Below are 26,274 nucleotides of genomic sequence, written 5' to 3'. Positions count from 1 at the left end.
AAATCCTTCTGTGCCAGCCTTTACGAGCCTATTTTACTCCCCCTAAGGCTCTACATTAGTAGACTCATAGTATAACAGTTTATGTCAGACTAGGGCAGGTTTGTATAGTGACTGAAAATAACAAGAACATGCACATAGGCTTTACATGTGGTTTGGGTCAATCAAATGAGCCACTCTGCTGCAGGTCCGATGAACACTGGATATGTGTGTCTGTGTGTGTGTGTATGCATATGGGTGTGTGTTGTCTATACAGTAGGCTTGCCTTTTCCGATAGGCTATGTTTATTTAAGTTTTGTAAACACATAACCATGTCCGCCATACATATTGAAGACATACAGTAGCGACACGACAGTAAATTATCTCCAAGTAACCACATTTTAGTGCATTTCTCCTCATTCACTTTCTCGTAGCTCTGTGACTACTCTCGTACCTGTGTAAGATAGTGCACTTGTCGTCTCTTGAAGAGACCTCTCGTAAAATGCAATTAATCCCAAAGGTTAAAAGACTCACCCTCCTTGTATACTCACACCCCCCCTCCCCCACAACTCTCTCTCTCAACCCTTTGGCCAGAAGCAGGGTGTGTCAGGGCTGATCTCCTCTCAAACCTTTTCTACCAGTCTGACAGGACAGGCCACTCCTGCTAGCCACAGCCTCAAGGGAGAGGAGGGAAAGAGAGAGAGGTGCAGGTAAAAGTGGGTGTGTTCCAGGTGAATGCCCCTCCCCTTGGCTCTAGAGTAGGATAAAACCGGTGTGGCGCCAGACAGATCGTCACTTGAGGGACTTGACTCTCCTTTTGAAGCCTCCTTGTCCTCTGTCCTACTTCTGTCGCTCTCTACCCCTCTCTTTTTCGAAAATTCCAGGCTTGTAAAGAAGAGTCAACACTCCCCTAAAGTTTCAACGATGAGCTTCAGCAGGACAAGCTACACCAGCGGCGGCGGCGGCGGCATGGGCGGCGGCGGCAGCATGGGCGGCGGCGTCACCAGCGTTCGCAGGAGCTTCACCAGCCAGTCTATGATTGCCCCCGGATCAACCCGGATGAGCAGCGGATCCGTCCGTCGTTCCGGCGCCGGTTTCGGTGGCGGCGTTTGCGGCGGCGGCGGCTTCAGCTTAAGCAGCAGCAGCGCAGGTGGCTACGGTGGCGGTCTCGGCGCTGGATTCGGTGGTGGTATGGGTGGCGGATACCCCATCACAGCTGTCACAACCAACCAGAGCCTGCTGGCCCCCCTGAACCTGGAGATCGACCCCAACATCCAGGTGGTCCGCACCCACGAGAAGGAGCAGATCAAGACCCTCAACAATCGCTTCGCTTCCTTCATCGATAAGGTCAGTTCCTGTTAACCCTATACGACTCCACCTCGCCTGCACTTCAAATACTGAGCATTCACATCGATATCGATTGCATGCTATTTTACTATATATTCTGTAATGAGCAAGATAAGTACCAGTACACATTTCCATTGACTTTCTCATGCACTGAATTTATTCTTAAAGAAAGTGAATTAAAGCCTGTATTAAAGCAGAATGATATTATGCTGCTTTGCTTGTGTAGAGCTATACTATTTGCAGGCTTCCATGTCAAACTGTAACCAAATAGATATTTGACATTGACCACAGGGATACTGTGCAATGATCAGAATCAATGGAGTAAACCAGAAAGGCAACAAATACAAGCATTTGCTCTCACCTCACATATTAGCATCCTAATATAACAGGATTTCCTGGCTGTATATAGCTAAGAAAAGACGATCTTAATATGCAGGAATGTTTATTTTTCTGTTGACTAAGCCCTTATGTCACAACTCCCCTTGTGAGCTCAATAATCTTACACTCTGGTTCAAAGAAAGAGAGAGATAAGATTCATAGCTGCCATGGCGTCCTATCTCTAATGCTGAATCGTCAATGAATTTCGACCTTTAGGATTCTCTTATAAACTGTGCAAAAGCTGTTTCTGACTGCCCCTCTGTTTAACTTTCACAAAAGTTATTAAAGGTCTCCACCCAGGAGTTGATAGCCCGTCCTGTGACTGTAGCGGTCTCTTTGGCTGCTATCTAAACAAGGGTGGAGACCCGTCTCTATCCCCATGACTCACCCGATCTCCTACCTGTGGGGTGTGGTCGTGTGGACCTTTCTACAGAGTGCCCACAGTCCAAAGTCTATGCCTGTCGCCGTTGTCATGGGAGATGAGTATTTGCAGTACAGTAAATCAACTCTCCCTTTTGTCTTTTCCAATGAAAGATGAACTCCATGTTTCCACCAGTCTCTAGGTATTTTCACCTGCACACCCCCTATATGCCTTACTTGAGGTAGAGAATAAAATACACCCCCTTAATTGGCAGAGAGTCAACTCTCACAAGCAAGGCAAAGAACAATGTAAACACCCCTGTAAAAGCCTTCAAAGCAGCTTTTGTCTTCTGTGGTTTATCTGCCACACCTAGTTTTTTTTACGGCTGGAATGAATGCGTGGCCTTCACAGTGAAACAGAGCGAAAAGGAGATGACTCATAACTATGAGAGATAGGTAAAACATTTAAAGCCACACACACACAGTGAGCCTGTCCTAGGCAGAGGAAGTTTGGATATGCTTTGGCATGCCGATAAACTCTCTTTATCTTGCCTATCTTTTGTTTTGAGAGCGAACAATGAGAGCTACACATCTCAGGGCAGATTACAGACGGGATCAGGTTTCATCTTGCCTCCCAGGATGTGGGCTTCTCAGCCTGGGTGTATACATGTAGATTACCATATGTCATCATCAGTTAAATTAACAATGTCTTGGACAGGGACTGGCTGTTCAAGCCCAACCCTGTGATGCTATTTACACAGCTATGCAGGTACTGGTGTGGCTTTTATTGCAAGTCTGCTACAAGGTTGACTTCAGTTAAGTTATGTTTTTGCCGCACCATTGGAGCCCAATTTGTTCTAGTCCCTTTTAAAAATCAACAGAACTGATTCATTATTTTCATCACCAAGTCTACTCAGGCTGACAATTGAATTTGAATTTAGAGGCTATAAAGCCTTATTCATGGGCCATCCATCCCCCATCCTCATTCATTAATGAACACGCATCCATTTATTCACTCACTCACTGACCATTTCCCTTTTTGTCCCTGCAGGTGCGTTTCCTGGAGCAGCAGAACAAGATGCTGGAGACCAAGTGGAGCCTCCTGCAGGACCAGACCACCACCCGCTCCAACATCGACGCCATGTTTGAGGCCTACATCTCCAACCTGCGCAGACAGCTTGACGGTCTGGGCAACGAGAAGATGAAGCTGGAGGGGGAGCTGAAGAACATGCAGGGCCTGGTTGAGGACTTCAAGAACAAGTAGGTGTCGATATGTCGGATGTGCTTCAAAAGTAGCCGTATTAGTATAAGCAATAGCTTACGTTTAACCTTGGCGTAAGAAGCCACCCAGAGTGATGACTTTGCATGAAATATTGCCCTTTGCTTTGTCACCAGGTATGAAGATGAAATCAACAAACGCGCCTCAGTGGAGAACGAGTTTGTCCTGCTGAAGAAGGTGTGCAGGATATAACATGATGTCTCGTCATAACTCATATCAGAGTTAGAACCAATATCAATTCCATTCCATTAACTCCTCTCTCTCTCTCTCTCTCTCTCTCTCTCTCTCTAGGATGTTGATGGTGCCTACATGAACAAGGTGGAGCTGGAGGCCAAGGTTGACGCTCTTCAGGATGAGATCAACTTCCTCAGGGCCGTCTACGAGGAGGTACGAACCATTCATTAACATTTTCAACATTCATGAACTTTTTCACATTTACCATGCAACACATAAGTCTTCCATATCTGAATCTTGGAGAGCTTCAACACGACATGATAGTCAGTGAATCAGATGTGGGATGAAATCTAAAAGCTTCTCTCCATCCTCCCTTGGATCTTCAGGAGCTGCGTGAGCTGCAGGGCCAGATCAAGGACACCTCTGTCGTGGTGGAGATGGACAACAGCCGTAACCTGGACATGGATTCCATTGTCGCTGAAGTGCGCGCCCAGTACGAGGACATCGCCAACCGCAGCAGAGCTGAGGCCGAGACCTGGTACAAGCAGAAGGTAAGCAGCGTTTGAACATGAACAGAGTTTACCAGGACAATTTTGGCCAAAATAAGCAATCTTCACCTCCCTCATTTTAATTTTCTTACATTTCTTCCTCACTTTTCTCAGTATGAGGAGATGCAGAGCTCTGCTGGACAGTATGGTGACGACCTCCGCTCAACCAAGGCTGAGATCGCTGAGCTGAACCGCATGATTTCTCGTCTCCAGAATGAGATTGAGTCTGTCAAGGGACAGGTGAGGGTGCCATCTAATTTCAGAACCTCTTTTAATGAGGATTGTCCATAAATAGCTGATGTCCAAGTGAGATGGTTCATCGCACTAGCGTCTTACCATTAGCTGCTAATCCACGCTTCTACAGTGGATACAGGCTAATGCTAATGAGCATTGCTAATAGCCGAGGTTAATGCAAATGCACCATTCTCTTTTACCACAGCGGGCCAACCTTGAGGCTCAGATCGCTGAGGCAGAGGAGCGCGGTGAGATGGCGGTGAAGGACGCCAAGCTCCGCATCAAGGACCTGGAGGATGCCCTCCAGAGAGCCAAGCAGGACATGGCCCGCCAGGTGCGTGAGTACCAAGAGCTGATGAACGTCAAGCTGGCCCTGGACATTGAAATTGCCACCTACAGGAAGCTGCTGGAAGGAGAGGAAAGCAGGTGAGTTAAAGCTGGATAGTTGAGACATTAGCCTCTTAGCTTAGCAGCATCTTTGATCAACTTTCCATCCAAACTTCAATAACATTGGACTTATCTATTTACAGAATATCCTCCGGTGGTGCGACTGCAACAATCCATGTGCAGCAGACCTCTGGCGGCAGTAAGTACCATTTCATTTCTAATTGTGTCACCTTGTTCAGAACATTTTACGTTATGCTGAGGAATACACATGGATTTTGCCATGCATCATTGAAACCGAAATATCCTCTAGCTTTACAGCAGATTAAACTGATCCCACTCTATCTCTCTGTACCCAGACTACTCCGGCGGAAGCTCAGGTGGATTCGGCTATGGCGGCGGCAGCGGAAGCTACGGCGGCGGAAGCTACGGCGGCGGCGGCAGCTACGGCGGCGGCAGCAGCTACGGCGGTGGCAGCAGCTTTGGCGGCGGCAGCGGCGGAGGTGCCACCATCACCAAGTCTGTGACATCCACCAGCTCCAGCAGACGTTTCTAGAGACCTTCAACTCTGTACCAATCCACGGTGGTACGCAGTACTCTTAGACACAGCTATATCCCTGTTGAGTTAAAAGTGATGGGGGAACGTCTAGCGAACCTGATGATTTGCAATGAGATTGATGACATGTATTTACGTTTCTTTATCAATCCCTCCCAGGACAGAGAAATAAGAATAAGGAAACTGAATTATACTGCCTTGACAGTGATTCACTGGAAAACAATGAATGTATCAATGTGTTCATCCAGGATCAATAGCTGTTCTCCCCTCATTCCCATGTACTCTTCACCATAATTAACAGGTAACCCAGAATGTACCAGGTCCTTACAAGGCCTACAATCCTATCTTTCTGCACTGACGAATAAGGAATTGGAAGAAAAAAAAAAGAGTAAACTCTTGAGGGAAAAGTTTAAACCAGCTATAAAGAAAGCTTGCTCGGGATCCTCCTTGTATCTTTGTCAGTTTGTATGTTGCATCTAAATGCATCAGTGGTTGTTGGGCATATTGTTCTAGCGTCACACTCATAGGCGGCAGTGCCATGGACATAATCAATCAACTATGGACACTTGCTGATTTGGCAGCTGAATGGAGAAAACACTCCCACCCTTGTGGGAATACCCTCATATTTCTTTAAGGTGATTTATGAATGATATGAAAGCGATTACGTCATGTGTTCTCGTAAACAAAAATAGGCCCTGTTGCTAACACATGACCTGTCTCTTTCATAGTGTACTGAAGTAGCCATACAGAAGTGCCTGTAGTCAATCTTCACTCGCATAACTCTAAAGGAAATGCATTGTTGTCAGAGGTTTACATTTTTAGAGAGGTTTCCTGTAAATAGTTTTCTTCTGTGCTTGGTTTTGCTTTTTATGACCATTAGAATGAAACGATGTTGCGACCAGATTTATTTGTAAAAGTTCTCAACAACCTACATCATTTGTGACAATTGACTTTTTAACATAAAAAATAAAAAATTTAATGAATCTGAGATCTATAATCACTGCCTGCTGTCTCTTACATTTTACATTTTTTGTTGTTGCCTTTTCTTCTGAATTGTGTGTGCTTCACATGCATCTCTGGCACCATCTAGCACCTCCTTTGATCAAATGAAACTACAATGTTGAGCATTTTGGAATTTCAGAGTATTAAACCCCATTCAACTGATAACTGATTATTCATATGAATAAAAATACTGATCATTTGCTGAATACAACAAGCACTCAAAAACCCAGTTAGTTATCGGCCATTGTCTTATGAAGGGACACATCAAACACATAATTAAAGACAACATCCAAAGTTTAGACCCACTGTTTTAATTCACATTAATTTCATATACAACAATTGAGTTTGATTGAACTATTTATGACTTCCTGTCCTCCTCAAGACAGTATTATTAGATTGCAATAAAGAAGCATAATCGCGGCAGGGTAGCCTAGTGGTTAGCGCGTTGGGCTAGTAACCGAAACTGTTGCAAGTTTGAATCCCCGAGCTGACAAGGTACAAATCTGTCGTTCTGCCCCTGAACAAGGCAGTTAACCTACTGTTCCTTGGCCGTCATTGAAAATAAGAATTTGTTCTTTAACTGACTTGCCTAGTTAAATAAAAATATATATTAAAAAAACAGACATACTGTAGTAGTGATTCCTCATGTTACTAGAACAAAAAAAGACCATGATTTTCAGATTTTCACAACATAGAAGGATTTAATCCTGTTGAAGGAAAGATTGTTGACATAGATTTGACACAAAACATAATTGGGAAATAATTAATTGAAGTTAGAACATTCTATGACACTTTGGCCTAACCCAGGCCTCCTTTAAGACTATGTTTCATCTGTAGGTGCTATAAAGCAATTGTTGGTGTGAAGCTTCTCCCCTTGCTCTGTAATATGAGTAGTATTTTGATTTCAATAACACATTTCTAACATAAATGTATACATTTTGAAACTTGTAAACGTGCATATTGAAAATATCACATTTTTGATTGAGCTAAATATTCTATTTATTGATGAACATAATATACTCTACAAGCATATCAACATTCAACTTTCAAGTTATGATCCACTTTGTAAGCATCACCAACACAGTGAATGTGAAAATGTATAAAAAATGGTCGCCCTCTGTGTTGGTGCTTTGCAGGATGTCCAAGGAGGGCTGTGATTGGTTACATTGCCTACCAAGCCAATTTCTCTGTATAAAATGGGCCATAACGTTAAGACTAGCAGAGAACCCACTTTGGGACATTAATACGTTTGCGGAGTAATTTTAGTGAAAATCCCCAAAATCATGGTCTTTTTTTGTTTTAGTTTCGTGAGGAATCACCTATAGGGCAAATTAAAAATGTCACCCTACTCCCCACTGGGCACAGACATAAATGAAGCGTTTATTCTGCGTTGGTTCAACATCATTTCATTGAAATGACATGGAAACAACATTGATTCAACCAGTGTGTGCCAAGTGGGTCCCTTTACTGTGCACAACGTCTTCACCAGAGCCACATGACTAGTAGAAAGTAGGCCACTATATAAGGTTTAGGGTGACGTTTCAGACAGGCCCATACGTTTTATTTAATTGTAAATACACAAAAAGTTTACTGCATAGGGATTTTATGGAGATTTTTTTGGGGGGGGGGCTTCCTGCATGTTTCTAGACACTCTCCATTCCTGGTGAGGCCTCTGGGTCAGCTGTGGACACCCCTTGAGAAGTGACAGCATTTTCTGTCTCCCCCTTCTGGACCCGATAGACACACATATACACTAATATGGCTGCTCCAGATGCGGTTGTGAGGAGAGCCGTGATGATGAGTCCGACATTTGGTTTGTACCATTCTGTTGAAAGTGAACGGAGAACACAAGAGTTACTGTGAAATGTGAGCATTGGGTATGGAGAGTAAGATAAGTCAGACAGTCATTACGCAAGCAGATTGCACTGTACCAATCGGTTACAGTACAGAGTAGGGGAGAGGCAGACATACTGTGAATACCTATAGAAGAGATGGCGTTGCTTTTAGTTAAACAAGAAAACATAGGTACTCACTGCTGACGAAGATCCTCACTGAGGACACAGTCTGTTGAGACCCTCTAATTCTACAGGCATACTCTCCTGATAAGACAGGGGCATGAAGCATGGTCCTCATCTCCTCTCCTGAGGCGATTTGCACATTGTCGATTACGTTAATGTACGAATCTATGGAGACCCTCGTCAAGTCCATGAAAAGCTGAGTAAAATGATGTGAAGAAACATCACCAATTGAGTTGTTGTTGACATTACACAGTACTTGCATACCACCAGTATTCTGCCCTACAAAGGCAAAATGCAGTAACTACACTTTTGGTCAAAATGTAGTTAAGACTGAAATCAGGCTTTATAGTATATGTTTTATCGTGTGACAAAGTGTCCTGGTTCAATTACGTTCAGTTTCAGAGAACATGGAGTGTGAAATGTGTAGTAACTGCAAAATCCAAGTAAAAACCAAGGCAAACAGCAGTAACAGAAGTTACTGCACTTTGGCTTTGTTCCATTATGTTATGACTGCATTTACCAACTCTGCCATACACAGGCAAAGTGCAGTAACTATGCAAACAGTGAAATTGAGAAAAATGGCTATAACGTTTATTTGCTGTCCAGCCAATATGGTGTAGATAAGTAATAATGCACTGATGTATTATCTTATTATAAAGGGATTTTTTTAATGCATATAAATCATGACAACTGATTTGACTTATGACCCCTACGTCAAATAAATGACCATACAAAGTCAAACAGAAAAACAACAAGAAAGTAGGATACACACATTTAGATTGTAGATATTGCACAAAGTCAAAAATATGTTTGAGGTATAATTATTCTGCGTGATGAAAATAGTCCTTACCTTTTGACCAAAAAATGGTTGAGGGTTACTACAAAACAACATTCAAAACATGAAAAGATAACTACATAAAACCATTAAATACAGTTGGAATGTACACTGAACAAACATATAAATGCAGCATGTAAAGTGTTGGTCCCATGTTTCATGAGTTGAAATAACATCCCCGAAATGTGCATAAATGTGTTACCATCCCTGTTAGTGAAAATGTTTTCTTTGCCAAGATACTCCATCCACTTGACAGGTGTGGCCCATCAAGAAGTTGATTAAACACCATGATCATTAAATAGGTGCACCTTGTGCTGGGACAATACAATGCCACTCTCTGATGTGCAGTCACACAACGCCACAGATGTATTCAAGTTGACGGAGCGTGCAATTGGCATGCTAACTGCAGGAATTTCCTCCAGAGCTGTTGTCAGAGAATGTAATGTTCTCTACCATAAGCCGCCTTATGTCATTTTAGAGAAATACGTCCAACCGGCCTCACAACCGCAGACCACATGTATGGAGTTGTGTGGGCGAGCTGTTTGCTGATGTCAAAGTTGTGAACAGAGTGCCCCATGGTTGCGGTGGGGTTATGGTATGGGTGTAACGGCTGTCTAATGCCTCCTCCTCGGATGAGGAGGAGAAGGGTCGGACCAAAACGCAGCGTTGAATGTAGACATAATGAATTTATTTGACAAGACGAACACTGACACGAACTACACTTGATAATTAACAAAATAACAAACCAACGACGTAGACAGACCTGAACTTGAGAACTTACATATAGACACGAAGAACGCACGAACAGGAAAGACTAGCCAAACGAACGAACAAACGAAACAGTCCCATGTGGTGCAACAGACACAGACACAGGAACAATCACCCACAAACAAACAGTGAGAACAGCCTACCTTAATATGGTTCTCAATCAGAGGAAACGTCAAACACCTGCCTCTAATTGAGAACCATATCAGGCAACACATTTAACCCCACATAGAAACACATAACATAGACTACCCACCCAGCTCACGTCCTGACCAACTAAACAAAGTTAAACAAAGGAAAATAAGGTCAGGAACGTGACAATGGTCAGTTTATCGATAGCAATTTGAATGCACAGAGATACCGTGATGAGATCCTGTGGCCTATTTTCGCCACCACCTCATGTTTCAGCATGATAATGCACCTCCCCATGTCGCAAGGATCTGTACACAATTCCTGGAAGCTGAAAATGTCCCAGATAATTCATGGCCTGCATACTCGCCAGACTTGTCACCCATTGAGCATGTTTGAAATGGTCTGGATCGACTTGTACGACAGCATGTTCCAGTTCCCGCCAATGTCCAGAAAACTTTGCACATCCATTGAAGATGAGTGGGACAACATTCCACAGGCCATAATGAACAGCCTGATCAACTCTATGAGAAGGAGATGTGTCGCGCCGCTTGAGACAAATGGTGGTCACAACCAGATACTGACTGGTTACTGGTCACACCAGATACACCAGATACTGACACCCCTGCCTATTTCTCAAGGTATTTGTGACCAACAGATGAATATCTGCATTACCAGTCATGTGAAATCCATAGACTAGGGAATAATGAATTTATTTCAATTGACCGATTTCCTTATATGAACTGCAACTCAGTAAAATCATTGAAATTGTTGCATGTTGTGTTTATATTTTTGTTCAGTAAAGTTAGGCCTCTCGAACGGTTTCCATCAAACAGAAAAACACAGTTAGATTCTAGATACTACACTATACCCATATAGTTGTTTATCGGTGGGTCTTCTGCGGGACGTTGAGCTAACATAGGCTAATGCGATTAGCTTGAGGTTCTAAGTAACAAGAAAATGTCATAGGACATAGACATATCGGATATTGGCAGAACGCTTCAATTCTTGTTAATCTAACTGCACTGTCAATTTACAGTAGCTATTACAGTGAAATAATATTTTTTATTTTATTTTACCTTTATTTAACTAGTCAAGTCAGTTAAGATAAAATTCTTATTTTCAATGACGGCCCAGGAACAGTGGGTTAACTGCCTTGTTCATGGGCAGAATGACAGATTTTTACCTTGTCAGCTCAGGGATTCAATCTTTCGATTACTAGTCCAACGCTCTAACCACTAGGCTACCTGCCGCAATACCATGCTATTGTTTGAGGAGAGTGCACAATTTTGAACATGAAAAGTTATTAATAAACCAATTAGGCACATTTGGGCAGTCTTGATTTTAAAAAAATACAGAAATGCAATGGTTCATTGGATCAGTCCAAAACGTTGCACGTACAATGATGTCATCTAGTGGCCAAAATCTAAATTGCAGCTTGGCTGGAATAATACACGATGGCCTTTCTCTTGCATTTCAAAGATGATGGTACAAAAAAAAAATATGTTTGTTTTTTTCTTTGTATTTTCTTTTACCAGATCTATTGTGTTATATTCTCCTACATTCCTTCCACATTTTCACAAACATCAAAAGTGTTTCCTTTAAAGTGGTACCAAGAATATGCATATCCTTGCTTCAGGGCCTGAGTTACCCAAATCTAACTGCCTGTATGTCATTTTAGGCGAAAATTGAAAAGGATGTGATCCTGAAAAGGTTTAAAGGTCATAAATTGGCAGCATTTTAGGGTTCATAGGTCAGATCAGTGGGAATGGTTGATGTGCATAAGAATTACTTCAATAATAAGATGATACATCACTGCATTATCACTTATCTACCTACAACATATTTGGCTGGCTAGCAAAAAAAACCTTTAAAGCCATTTTTCTCAGTTTCACTGTTAGCGTAGTTGCTAGGTGCAGTATTATAAGGAGCTACAGTATTACCTTTTCCGTACCAAACCAAGGGGCATTGAACATGCAGGACAATTCCAACGAGTGCTCATCACTGATGTCGACTCTCGCTACCTCTCTGTAGCCTGTGACTGAGATCTTAGTAGTTGGCAGAGCATCTACAGGCAGAGGGAGAGGATTAGAAAAAAAATCCAGACAAAAAAAAAAAATCCATACAAAATATCAAAATGATCAAATCTTCAAAATACATGTATCTGGTCAAAACAGTGTCACAAAACATTAGGTAACGCCTTTACAGAGTGTTTCCCAATCCTGTGGACCCAAAGGGGTGCATTTCTTTTTCAAAACCAACAATAAAACACCGGATTCAACTTATCAAAAGCTTGATGACCAGTTTTTAAGTTGAATCCGCTAAGTTAGTGGTGGGCTATAAACAAACATGTGCAGACCTTTGGGTCCCCAGGACCAGGATTGGGAAAAACCCTGCACTGACGGCAATTTAACAACCAACAACCTGCTAAAGAGTTGTACAGAATTAACACCAACCAACATAACTTGATGAAGAATGCACTCTCTCCCACCTGAGCAAACCATTTTCACCCCCTTCCTTGAGTTACAAAGGGGCTGCACCGCATCAATCTGACACTCCCTGAGTCGTCCCTCGCTTCCTCTGCACAATATGGAACCGATGGAGAAGTCAACCTTATGGTTGTAGTCTTGCTTCGTCGAGACGGAAGATAGTGTCCCGCAGCCCAGCTCTCGACAAACCACGCTACCCATTGCCGGGTTCCAGCTTTCTATCTGTTGGCACACAGGGCCCCAGCTTCCTCTGACCTGCACCTCCAGTTGTCCCAGACACTTGGAGCCCTGATACTGGGGCACAAGACGGATAGGCGCCTCCTCTGTGAGAAGCGGAGTGGAGTGTCAGAGGACATATTACATATTCAACAGGTGACTTTTTAGTTAGTAATTTGAATCTGGTCATATACAGTATAACAAATAAAGAAGGAAAGTCATAAAGTCATATACTGAATGCTCACATAAAATTTACTGGGTAAACCGCCGTTTCGGCACGCAGTGCCTTCTTGAAGAGGGCACTGAGTGCCGAAACGTTTGTTTACTCAGTAAATTGTTGTGAGCATACAGTATATGACTGTGTGACTTTCCTTCGTTATTAAATTGCTGGGAGAATATACAGGTGTCGACTTTCTTTCGTATTTTTATAAAGTTTACTCTCCCTTAGTTAGCACCTCTAGAAACAGTTTTTGGTTGTGTGTCAACTCGTGCTTTTTACTGGACGCTGGTCAGTGCCTGCAGACTGCCAACACATTACATTACAACACAGCATTATTGCTGTAGGCCTATTGACTATTCACACTTCCTGAGCTCAAACACCGACCTGCAATAGCTGGGTGGGGACTGGAGGGAGGAGAGAGGTAAATATGCTGGTTGAAGTCCACAATCTCCAGTCTGCAGACAAACTCGCAGGTTTCTGTGCCGTCCACTAGCCACCTGCTCAGTGTAATGGAATCGTGTCTGTCAAGAAGGGCCGCTGACCCCTGAAGCTTAAAGATATCGTTTCCCACAGTAACAGGCAGCTGTCTGTTGTAAAGGGCCAGGGTTCTGTTGGGGAAGCGGGTGGTAGTTTGGCAGCTGATGGTGTAGTTTCCTCCGATGGGTATAAAGGGGGGCACCACCAAAATTGGCCCTGGAAGAGAGGCTATTCGAGTGTCGAAGACAGATGGAAAGATAAGAGAGTCAGAGAGATAGGACAGTGAATGTCACAGTTCTCTTTAAGTCTTCATCTCTTGGCTATTTGTTCCTTTGTAGATTTCAGTAATCATAATGACTTAGGGATCGATTCAAGCCTTATTGCGACAACTCGTGATGGCCACTTGATTGACAGCTGATCTCTCGTTAAACCATCAATACAAGGTAAAATCATCCGCACAGCTGATCTCAATTGCAACCATTATCCGCCACCAATTTAACGCCCTATAAAGGCGCTTGCAGACGGGCAGCGGTAAATGGCAATTGAACCGTGAGAAAATCTGCCTAACGTGTGTAGAGACCAGCGGTCCTGGTTGTTGTCAGCTCGAATGCTGTCATTAAAACATTGTTTGATTGGTTTATGAATTCTGCTCATTGGTCAACCATGTGTGACGGCCGCTCAAGACTTCAGCTAATTTCCGTTTTTTTGGTGCCTCGAGTGCCGAGCCAACGGCTCCGCTCACGGGTGCGAGCACTTTGAACTGCGCCGCTTGCAAAACTACTTGCGTTTGGCTGCCTGCCTTCCTACACCCATTAAGTCTATGAGACCGTCGCCAGTTACCGCGGCCCGCCTGTAAACGCCTTTATCAGGGATCAAGGTAAGACCCAAGTGCAGACTGTGTAGTAACAATGTTTATTGTAACCACAGGGGCAGGCAAATGACAGGTCAAGGCAGGCAGGGGTCGATAATCTAGAGCGGAGGCCAAGGTACAGGACGGCAGGCAGGCTCAGGGTTAGGTCAGGCAATGGTCAGTAATCCAGAGGCGGAGCAAAGGTACAGGACGGCAGGAAGGCTCAGAGGCAGGCAGTGGTCAGGCGGGCGGGAACAGGGTCAAGACTGGCAAAGGTCAAAAACCAGGAGGACGAGAAAAGCAAGACTAGGGACAACCAGGAGCTGAGACAAAATGCTGGTAGGCTTGAACAAACAAGATGAACTGGCAACAGACAGACAGAAAACACAGGTATAAATACACAGGGGATAATCGGGAAGATGGGAGACACCTGGAGGGGGGTGGAGACAAACATAAAGACAGGTGAAACAGATCAGGGCGTGACAGCCTTAACATGGACGTCTTGTTATCTTTCATCAGAGACACTGGATATAATGTCGAGAAGCTTGTATCTCTGCCCTAACAATAGGGTTTGTTGTCCACAGAGTGGAACGGCGGGCTGTCAAGCCCTCGCCTATTCCTCTCTTTGGATTGGTGGATACTTCTCGTTATTTTAATACTTTTTTGAATATTCAATGGATGTTGACGTCAACCGCCTGTATTCAATGGAGAGTGAGATGCTATGCTAGCCTCATGAATATGCATAGACCGCCTCGAACTCCGATATAAAGTGCTTTTTCTCAAAGTTCCCGGGATGTCACGTGCATCACACTCACCGACCAGTTTATTACGCACACCACCACGTTCATGATAATGGATCTCTCCTACAGAAAGTGAGTCACGTGGCCGTGGCTTGCTATATAAAGCATGCTGACACGTCAGCACTCCCTCTCTCCGCCTCTCTCCCTTTTCACTCCCTCTCTCCGCCTCTCTCCCTTTCACTCCCTCTCGCCCTCTCCCTTTTCACTCCCTCTCTCCGCCTCTCTCCCTTTCACTCCCTCTCTCCGCCTCTCTCAGTTACAGTTAGAAAGGGCAAAACAAGTGACCTCAGGTTCTATGAGCAAGAATCGTGCAAGCTAATGGGCGGGCAACAAAAAGACAAATAATGGTGCAGTACAACGGTGGCGTGCATAACGGCATCTCGGAACACACAACTCGTCGATCTTTGACGCTGGTGGGCTATTGCAGCAGACGACTACACCGAGTTCCACTCCTATCAGCTATAAAAAAGAAGGGGCTCCAGTGGGCACACGATCACCAACACTGGACAATTGAGGAGTGTAAAAAGTTCAGTTTACTTGAGTGGCCTGCGCAGTCCCCAGACCTCAACCCAATAGAGCCTCTTTGAGATGAGACGGAATGGGATGTTTGTAGCATGAATGTACTGCCGTCCAATCTGCAGCAACTGCGTGATACCATTATGTTAGCATGGAACAACATCCCTGTGGAACATTTCCCGACACCTTGTAGAATGCCCCAAAAATTCAGACTGTTCTGGAGGCAAAGGGGGGTTCGACCCAGTACTAAATGGTTGCACCTAATAAACTGGCCGGTGAGTGTATATCAGTACACTCGTAACAACCTAAGCATTACGAAACTTCTACTAGATCAAATAAGCCTCACATATCAAAATATAAATTAATTTTCGTCTTGACTAAATTCGACATTCTCTCATTGTCCCCCATACAAAAACTCCTCACTAGCTTAATTATTAATGATATGCTTAACATGTACAGCTTTTGGGCAGCGTAAACTCTCTTGCTTCACCTCTTCCTCTGTCTTTTAGTCCTGATTGCAACCAACATTTTTCAAGACGATTTTGCCCTCTGCTAGGTATTATCATCGGACTATTTTAATCTTGATATTTGAGCGGACTTAGGGCGACGCATCTACTACAATCATTCCATAGGCCTACAACAATGCCAATGAGCCGTATCCTACACATTTTATGTATTGAAGAAATCATGTTGTAGGATTAAATCTTAATTTTCTATTTATGTAATCCATTAATTATTTTACTTGTCCTAATAAAAGAGTAATTTCTTATCAAGAGGGGAAAATGAAATATTCCTGAACTATAGGCTACACATTTGAAACAAAATTGTGATAGTGTTGTATTTTGAATTAAATTATATTGTAGGCTACATTTCCAGTCTAATCAACAACAAAAAATTCAGTTATAAAAGAGAAACAGAAGAATATGACATTTTACAACTGAATTTTGTTGTTCCTGATCAGATGTTACTTGATTGAATACAGGTAATGACCATTTCTGCTGTCTTGTATCAAGCTTGACACCGTAACGTCATCAGATCAGCTGGCCTGATAGTTTTATTCCACTATTTTTTCATTGCAACCAAGTCATTTTTTGCCTGGCTACCCAGGCTCCTTTCTCCAGCCAAATGCTACACCACGCCCACAGCATTAGTTTCTTCTCCGCGATGAATCTGGATCTGAGTACACCCCGACTCTTCCCCGAATGCAAACACATTCAGGGCCGTCTGATTGGTCCAGAGACAGATGGGTTGGGCCAAAGCCAGAACACACATGGGTAAAGTGGCAGTTTGAAAATTCGTCATTGGCTTAGATTGGTTAGAGATGAGTTTACACTGCTGCTACTAGCTGTTTATTATCTATGTATACTCACTTTACCCCTACCTACAAATTACCTCGCCTAATCTGTACCCTCTGTATATAGCCTCGTTTTTGTTATTTTATTGTGTTACTTTTTCTAAAATGTTTCCTTTTTAGTTTATTTAGTAAATATTTTCTTAACTCTATTTCTTGAACTGCATTTTTGGAAATGGGCTTGTAAATAAGTGTCACGCCAGTCCGGGGCCCGCTACGAGGGTCCCCAGTCCGGGGTCGGCGGCGAGGGTCCCCGCACCAGAGGCGCCACCAAAGATGGGGGAGCCAGAGGCGGAAGGGGGTCTACGTCCCGCACCAGAGCCGCCGCCGTAAAGGAAGCCCACCCGGACCCTCCCCTTTAGAGTCAGGTTTTGCGGCCAGAGTCCGCACCTTTGGGGGGGGGGGGGGGGGGTACTGTCACTGTGACTAGGGTGGGCATTCTAGTTTCTTTATTTCTATGTTTTCTATTTCTTTGTGTTTGGTCGGGTGTGGTTCTCAATCAGAGGCAGCTGTCTATCGTTGTCTCTGATTGAGAACCATCCTTAGGTAGCCCTTTTTCCCACCTGTCTTTGTGGGAAGTTATCTTTGTTAGCGGCATTATAGCCGAGTTAAGCTTCACGGTCGTTTCTGTATGTTTATTGTTTTGTTGGCGACATCATTAAAATAAAAGTATGTGCGCTCACCACGCTGCACCTTGGTCCTCTTCTTCAGACGTCCGTGACAGTAAGCATTTCACGGTAATGTTGTTATGTTCTTTTCGGCGCATGACAAATGCAATTTGATTTGAGATTATCTAATCGCTGATGACTTTGTTTTCTACAACAGCCCTCATGTCCCTCGTCATCACAAACAACTTCAATGATGGCAGTCTTAGACTAAAGTATGTAGCGAATTACAGAGCAGCGGAAGAATAGTTTGAGTCCTCAGGCTAGGTTATTTTAGCTCGGAATGTAATCTCCGTTAGTAGCGTGTTAAGAAATCCAGCGGTAATTTGCAGGTGAGCATTAAATTCTGTGTCTTTGTTGCAATGCTGCCATAATAATTACCTGTAAGGTTTTACTGATTCCATTTTACCCCCCTTTTTCTCCCCAATTTCGATCTTGTCTCATCGCTGCAACTCCCCAACGGGCTCGAGAGGCGAAGGTCGAGTCATGAATCCTCCGAAACATGACACGCCAAACCGCGCTTCTTAATACCCGCCCGCTTAACACGGAAGCCAGCTGCACTAATGTGTTGGAGGAAACACCGTTCAACTGACGACCGCGAGGCGAGCAAACAAATAATGCACAACTAATCCTAAAACTAAAGTACTGTAGCGACCTTAGTTCAACACCTAGCGTTTGTCTCTTGGGGAGACTAAAAGAGGCATAGTTCAGCCATAATCTGAGAGGAAGTTGTGTATCACTTTACTGGAAGTTTATTTCAATTTTTTTAAGTGAAGAGAGGCCTCCGATGATCTGTAATAAAAGAGTTAGACATTATGACACACTTACAGATGGTAAGGTTGGCTGGATTGCTTGTTCCCGACACGTCTCCAGTATTGCTGGCATTGTACCAGCATACGTAGATCCCCTCATTGGCTGCAATGGCTTTCGTGGTGAACCTGACATCATCTCTGTTTTGTATGGTGAGGGAATGTATTGCAGAGAGGGATTGGTTGGCCCAGCTAAAGGAGACAGTTATTGGCAATCTAACATTGGTCGGAAGTGTGCAGATCAGCTCCACGTCTGAGAAAAGTTGGATGTTGCGGCCAAAACGGGGGCGGTAGAAAGAGAGCGAGGGGGCTGGAAGAGGGCCTGTGGAAGAGTGAGAAAAGTGTGAAATCACTACAAAGGTACAGTAACACACACCACAGGAGGCTGCTGATGGGAGGGTGGCTCATAATAATGGCTAGAATGCAGTGAATGCAATGGTATCAATCACATGGAACATATACCCTGATGAAGACAGCTTGGCTGTCAACGTTGGTAAATACATTTTTGCATCTGAGCTCCTAGAGTGTGCGGCTCTCCTTTATTTTTAAGTTTTCTACTCCGCTAGCCAGCACCTCGCTTAATATAGGTGTGCGTTTATTTTTCTTCTAGATCAAAGACATGGAAACCATTTGACGTGTTCGATTCCATTTATTCTGTTCCAGCCATCACTAAGATCCCATCCTCCCCAATTAAAGTCCTAACAACCTGTTATGCTGATGAATGAGGACCCAAAAGCGACGTAATAGTAACAGAGTCTTTATTCCAGTATCAAACAAACAATGATTCTCCTGGATATATCAAAGGTAAATCCAAAACAGGAAACTGAAATCCTCTCGTCGGTAGAGAGGAACGACAGGAGACGCGACCACAGACTGCAGGTCGCTTCAGGAAGGCACAGGCCGTAGCTGACATAGACACCTGCTCACACGCAGCATCTGAAGAAGGCAAAAACACGACAGGGCGGAACAAGGACACAGGAACAGCAAACATCAAACAAGAATCCGACCAGGACAGAAGCGGAAAACAGAGGGAGAAATAGGGACTCTAATCAGAGGGCAAAATAGGGGACAGGTGTGAAAGAGTAAATGAGGTCGTTAGGAGAATGAGAAACAGCTGGGAGCAGGAACGGAACGATAGAGAGAGAGAGCGGGAGAGGGAGAGAGGGAGGAGGAGAGAGAGAGAGAGAAAGAGGGAAAGAACCTAATAAGACCAGCAGAGGGAAGCACAGGGACAAGACATGAAGATCAAAGACAAAACATGACAGTACCCCCCCACTCACCGAGCGCCTCCTGGCGCACTCGAGGAGGAACCCTGGCGGCAACGAAGGAAATCATCAATCAACGAACGGTCCAGCACGTCCCGAGATGGAACCCAACTCCTCTCCTCAGGACCGTAACCCTCCCAATCCACTAAGTACTGGTGACCACGTCCCCGAGAACGCATGTCCATGATCTTCCGTACCTTGTAAATAGGAGCGCCCTCGACAAGGACGGGGGGGGGGAGGGAAGACGAACGGGGGCGCGAAGAAAAGGCTTGACACAAGAGACATGGAAGACAGGGTGGACGCGACGAAGATGTCGCGGAAGAAGCAGTCGCACAGCGACAGGATTGACGACCTGAGAGACACGGAACGGACCAATGAACCGCGGAGTCAACTTGCGAGAAGCTGTCGTAAGGGGAAGGTTACGAGTGGAAAGCCAACAACCGCCTATCACACACACACACACCTTGTTTTTCAATACATCGTATTGCCTATGGGTTACACTGCCATGCAAAAGTACTCGGTTGCACAATTTTCACATTTCGTAGCGTTAGATGGATCCAGCCTTGCAAAACTTTTATGAAACCAGGAAAACACCCCTTTACACCGATGCTTGCTACATAGGTGACCACACTACAGATCTCCAGTTAACCACAACACATGACTTGTGAAGAGGATGTTGCTTTACAGAAGGATATTCTGACACAATGCAAAGTATACAACATTCTTAAGGGAAACTGTTACAAGCTGTTTTCCTGTGTTAAAGTTATAGCCAGGGGTGTAATCATTACTCCAAACAGTTGCAAAACGTTACAGTTGCAGCTAAAACTAGCGTTTCTATTGGAAAGGTTCAGCAAACAGGAAGGGACCTACCTGAATCTGAGTAATGACTACACCCCAGTTGTTTATATATATATATATTACATTTTTTCCGGTATTTCCATCATTATCCACTAGGTTTGCTGAAATGTTATTTAATTGACACAAGCTGTCTTCAATCAATATTATTTATAATATGATTATCATTGCATTGTTGGAAAGAGGTCTCAAGGTAAAAAATGTCACTGTATTGTTTTACACTTGCGCTTATGGCGAGTAAAGTTGTGTGAACTTGTGGAGTGGAGTTCCAGGTCTCAGGCAGCCTCTGGAACTGCCGATCTGCGGCCAACAAGGCAGAGTTCATCTCAGCCTATGCTTCCCTCCAGTCCCTCGACTTCTTGGCACTGACGGAAACATGGATTACCACTGATAACACTGCTACTCCTACTGCTCTCTCCTCGTCTGCCCACGTGTTCTCGCACACCCCGAGAGCTTCTGGTCAGCGGGGTGGTGGCACTGGGATCCTCATCTCTCCCAAGTGGACATTCTCTCTTTCTCCCCTGACCCATCTGTCTATCGCCTCCTTTGAATTCCATGCTGTCACAGTTACCAGCCCTTTCAAGCTTAACATCCTTATCATTTATCGCCCTCCAGGTTCCCTTGGAGAGTTCATCAATGAGCTTGACGCCCTGATAAGTTCCTTTCCTGAGGATGGCTCACCTCTCACAGTTCTGGGTGACTTTAACCTCCCCACGTCTACCTTTGACTCATTCCTCTCTGCCTCCTTCTTTCCACTCCTCTCCTCTTTTGACCTCACCCTCTCACCTTCCCCCCCTACTCACAAGGCAGGCAATACGCTTGACCTCATCTTCACTAGATGCTGTTCTTCCACTAATCTCATTGCAACTCCCCTCCAAGTCTCCGACCACTACCTTGTATCCTTTTCCCTCTCGCTCTCATCCAACACTTCCCACACTGCCCCTACTCGGATGGTATCGCGCCGTCCCAACCTTCGCTCTCTCTCCCCCGCTACTCTCTCCTCTTCCATCCTATCATCTCTTCCCTCTGCTCAAACCTTCTCCAACCTATCTCCTGATTCTGCCTCCTCAACCCTCCTCTCCTCCCTTTCTGCATCCTTTGACTCTCTATGTCCCCTATCCTCCAGGCCGGCTCGGTCCTCCCCTCCTGCTCCGTGGCTCGACGACTCATTGCGAGCTCACAGAACAGGGCTCCGGGCAGCCGAGCGGAAATGGAGGAAAACTCGCCTCCCTGCGGACCTGGCATCCTTTCACTCCCTCCTCTCTACATTCTCCTCTTCTGTCTCTGCTGCTAAAGCCAATTTCTACCACTCTAAATTCCAAGCATCTGCCTCTAACCCTAGGAAGCTCTTTGCCACCTTCTCCTCCCTCCTGAATCCTCCTCCCCCTCCTCCCCCCTCCTCCCTCTCTGCTGATGACTTCTTTTCAAAATGGTTGACGAAGGTCGACGACATCCGATCCTCGTTTGCTAAGTCAAACGACACCGCTGGTTCTGCTCACACTGCCCTACCCTGTGCTTTGACCTCTTTCTCCCCTCTCTCTCCAGATGAAATCTCGCGTCTTGTGACGGCCGGCCGCCCAACAACCTGCCCGCTTGACCCTATCCCCTCCTCTCTTCTCCAGACCATTTCCGGAGACCTTCTCCCTTACCTCACCTCGCTCATCAACTCATCCTTGACCGCTGGCTACGTCCCTTCCGTCTTCAAGAGAGCGAGAGTTGCACCCCTTCTGAAAAAACCTACACTCGATCCCTCCGATATCAACAACTACAGACCAGTATCCCTTCTTTCTTTTCTCTCCAAAACTCTTGAACGTGCCGTCCTTGGCCAGCTCTCCTGCTATCTCTCTCAGAATGACCTTCTTGATCCAAATCAGTCAGGTTTCAAGACTAGTCATTCAACTGAGACTGCTCTTCTCTGTGTCACGGAGGCGCTCCGCACTGCTAAAGCTAACTCTCTCTCCTCTGCTCTCATCCTTCTAGACCTATCGGCTGCCTTTGATACTGTGAACCATCAGATCCTCCTCTCCACCCTCTCCGAGCTGGGCATCTCCGGCGCGGCCCACGCTTGGATTGCGTCCTACCTGACAGGTCGCTCCTACCAGGTGGCGTGGCGAGAATCTGTCTCCGCACCACGTGCTCTCACCACTGGTGTCCCCCAGGGCTCTGTTCTAGGCCCTCTCCTATTCTCGCTATACACCAAGTCACTTGGCTCTGTCATATCCTCACATGGTCTCTCCTATCATTGCTATGCAGACGACACACAATTAATCTTCTCCTTTCCCCCCTCTGATAACCAGGTGGTGAATCGCATCTCTGCATGTCTGGCAGACATATCAGTGTGGATGACGGATCACCACCTCAAGCTGAACCTCGGCAAGACGGAGCTGCTCTTCCTCCCGGGGAAGGACTGCCCGTTCCATGATCTCGCCATCACGGTTGACAACTCCATTGTGTCCTCCTCCCAGAGTGCTAAGAACCTTGGCGTGATCCTGGACAACACCCTGTCGTTCTCAACTAACATCAAGGCGGTGACCCGTTCCTGTAGGTTCATGCTCTACAACATTCGCAGAGTACGACCCTGCCTCACGCAGGAAGCGGCGCAGGTCCTAATCCAGGCACTTGTCATCTCCCGTCTGGATTACTGCAACTCGCTGTTGGCTGGGCTCCCTGCCTGTGCCATTAAACCCCTACAACTCATCCAGAACGCCGCAGCCCGTCTGGTGTTCAACTTTCCCAAGTTCTCTCACGTCACCCCGCTCCTCCGCTCTCTCCACTGGCTTCCAGTTGAAGCTCGCATCCGCTACAAGACCATGGTGCTTGCCTACGGAGCTGTGAGGGGAACGGCACCTCCGTACCTTCAGGCTCTGATCAGGCCCTACACCCAAACAAGGGCACTGCGTTCATCCACCTCTGGCCTGCTCGCCTCCCTACCTCTGAGGAAGTACAGTTCCCGCTCAGCCCAGTCAAAACTGTTCGCTGCTCTGGCACCCCAATGGTGGAACAAACTCCCTCACGACGCCAGGTCAGCGGAGTCAATCACCACCTTCCGGAGACACCTGAAACCCCACCTCTTTAAGGAATACCTAGGATAAGATAAAGTAATCCTTCTAACCCCCCCCCCCCCCTTAAAAGAGTTAGATGCACTATTGTAAAGTGGTTGTTCCACTGGATATCATAAGGTGAATGCACCAATTTGTAAGTCGCTCTGGATAAGAGCGTCTGCTAAATGACTTAAATGTAAATGTAAACTTAACTGGGTGTGTCTCCCATAGACACCAATAGATGGGATTCGGTGGAAATGATGCGCGCGCGTCGATAGAGCCCGGAAGCCGTGCATTGTTATGATTCTGAATGGTCAGATAGCTAGCAACAGTGACAAGAAGCTGCCATGTGGGGAATCGTAGGTGTCTCGTTTCATCTAGTTTTGTCTTGTTCATGATACCATGACTTGTTTTGAATTATTTCATGTCAATGCTAAGATGGCTATAATTCACTAGCTAGCTAACCAACAACTGTAACAATACATTTGAGAGACAACAAGTGCTCATTGTGCAATAGTTTCCCCATAGTTGCACACCCGTCGGTTTTGTTGCTATACAACCAACCAGTCTATGCAATAGCAGTTGGGTCTGGTCTACTTAGTATATTGACTTTTATTCAACCAGAAACAAAACAGAAAAAAAGCTGAGTGGGGTGTCTCGCTTCTTCTGTCTCTTAAGATTCGTAGAACTACGCCTCCCCTGGCTTAAGGCGTGGGGATACATAGGTTCGGTTTGCTCCTAGCAGACCTCTGCTAGGCAAAGCGAACATCTGTGCTCGCATACTCCCTAAAGAGCTTCATGTTCTTTAGTGGTACTCTACCAACTATACATAACGTATAATACATAATGCGTCTCACATCGGGAACATAGATTCATTTACAGACAACTGTGTATGGAGAGAAACAACCAGTTTTAACAAGCACATTTGGAAATATGCAAGAGACAGCATGCTTACCCTGAGTCCAAACCACCCTAGCTGATTGCCCAAGCCACAAGATGGTGAGCACTGGGTGAGAAGGAGAGGAAAGGGACATTTTGGTGTTGTGTAACTGCTCCAACTTCCCTCCCCACAACTTACTGATAGTGAATATTCTTTAAACCATACACTGACTGTAACATATATTCTGACCGATCTGTTGAGTATAAAAACAAATGATAAAAAAACAGTGAGGTCCAGTATTTGGACAGTGACACATTTGTTGCTGTTTTGGCTCTGTACTCAATCACTTTGGATTTGAAATGATACAAAGTACAGACTGTCAGCTTTAATTTCATGGTATTTTCATTCATATCGAGTGAACCATTTAGAAATTACAGCACTTTTTGTGCAAAGCCCCCCCCCCCCCCCCCATTATAGGGAACCAAAACGATTTGGACAATTCACTTAAATATGTGTATTAAAGTAGTCAAAAGTTTACTACTTGGTCCCCTTATTCCTAGCGCACAATGACTACATCAAGCTAGTGACTCTACAAACGTACAGAGGCACAAAGATCATACCCCCAAGACATTACCAATAACAATGAATGATAGCATTGTTAGGGGGGTATGATATTTATGCCTTCAAATTTCTCACTCATCATTATTCACGATTAATTCAGGATTATCTGTAATCATGGTAGCAGCCACGTTATTGTAGAGGTGTTCAGAAACATATTCTATTCTTATTTACAATAAAAGTTATTACAAAATTACACAATACATTATTTACCATTCATTTCTGTTGGGCACAAAATAATCAAACACAGCCAAAACAAGTTTGCAGAACTCTTAGGAAGTCCCAAGGTTTTGCTCACCTGAGGTAGCGTATCATCTCATGTTAAACTGTAGACCACACTATTTACCAAGAGTTTTCATCTATATTCTTCGTAGCTGTCTATTTACCACCACAAACCAAATACTTTGGTTCCCTAAAATGAGGGGGTATGTACAAAAAGACCTGTAATTTCGAAACGGTTCACCAGATATGGATGAAAATACCCTCAAATTAAAGCTGGCAGTCTGCACAGAGCCAAAACAACAACACTTGTCACTGTCCAAATACTTTTAGACCTCACTGTATATAAAACAGGTCATTATTTAAAGATATTAAAAGAAAAAATGCATTGTAAATTAAGAATAATGGGGTGCCAACAAAGTTATTTTGTGCTGTTTATGTTCATTCTGTAAGACAGTACATGTACAATGTATGTATACTTATATACTGTAGGAGAAATAAATATCTGTAAATATGAATGCACTGAAAGCTGTCATTTTTATATTAAATCAAACCATTTACAAATGAATAAAAGTTTACAAAATTATAAATGTTAACATTTCAATTTTCAAGTCCTCAGCATTGTGGTTAATTGTTTAAAAAATAAATGTCCATCCATATAAATGTCCATATTGAACAAATACTCGTATGTACCTGTACCTGTTACGCTGAGCATCGCCATAGTGAATGAAACTGACGAGAATAATTGGTCCATAAATTCCAGAAATTAGATTTGAGCAATAGCAAATGGGCAAGATCTTAACTTCCTACACAAACTGTCAGTACTTTACATAATACTAGAAACTTAGTTATTCACAGAGTTCGAGCTGTTGGAGGAATCGAATACCAGATTAATTCAGCACATATTGAATTTTGAAGCCAGTGTAACATCTTTACACTTGTTTATCCAATCATTGATCATTGTAACTAGAATGGTTTCGAATTTTGTTATATTAGTTTGACTTTCTTGTCAAGAAAT

The 26,274-nt window shown here is 44.4% G+C and overlaps 2 protein-coding genes across 3 annotated transcripts; one reads left to right on the top strand and one right to left on the bottom strand.

The window, feature by feature from the left end:
- The first annotated feature begins 764 nt into the window (after window positions 1–764).
- Window positions 765–6,233, top strand: LOC139564766 (intermediate filament protein ON3-like). The gene is made up of 9 exons (XM_071384563.1): window positions 765–1,323; window positions 3,113–3,321; window positions 3,457–3,517; window positions 3,632–3,727; window positions 3,901–4,065; window positions 4,177–4,302; window positions 4,502–4,722; window positions 4,827–4,882; window positions 5,040–6,233. Exons 1-9 carry the CDS (start codon window positions 901–903, stop codon window positions 5,234–5,236), a joined length of 1,554 nt encoding a protein of 517 aa, XP_071240664.1. The 5' UTR covers window positions 765–900; the 3' UTR covers window positions 5,237–6,233.
- A 300-nt stretch (window positions 6,234–6,533) lies between these two features.
- On the bottom strand, window positions 6,534–26,052 carry LOC139564778 (uncharacterized). Of its 2 annotated transcripts, none has more exons than XM_071384583.1 (8): window positions 25,956–26,052; window positions 24,495–24,545; window positions 18,398–18,700; window positions 13,295–13,615; window positions 12,477–12,797; window positions 11,929–12,053; window positions 8,272–8,452; window positions 6,534–8,063 (listed from the first exon to the last, which is right to left on the bottom strand). In XM_071384583.1, exons 1-8 carry the CDS (start codon window positions 26,008–26,010, stop codon window positions 7,882–7,884), a joined length of 1,539 nt encoding a protein of 512 aa, XP_071240684.1. In that variant the 5' UTR covers window positions 26,011–26,052; the 3' UTR covers window positions 6,534–7,881. The 2 variants fall into 2 exon arrangements, with proteins under 2 accessions (XP_071240684.1, XP_071240675.1); XM_071384574.1 differs by having other exon boundaries at window positions 25,950–26,022.
- Window positions 26,053–26,274: the final 222 nt, after the last annotated feature.

This window comes from Salvelinus alpinus, chromosome 2, assembly GCF_045679555.1.
Source record: "Salvelinus alpinus chromosome 2, SLU_Salpinus.1, whole genome shotgun sequence".
In the NCBI taxonomy this organism is placed as follows: domain Eukaryota; kingdom Metazoa; phylum Chordata; class Actinopteri; order Salmoniformes; family Salmonidae; genus Salvelinus; species Salvelinus alpinus.
This window is presented reverse-complemented; position numbering and strand designations above follow the sequence as displayed.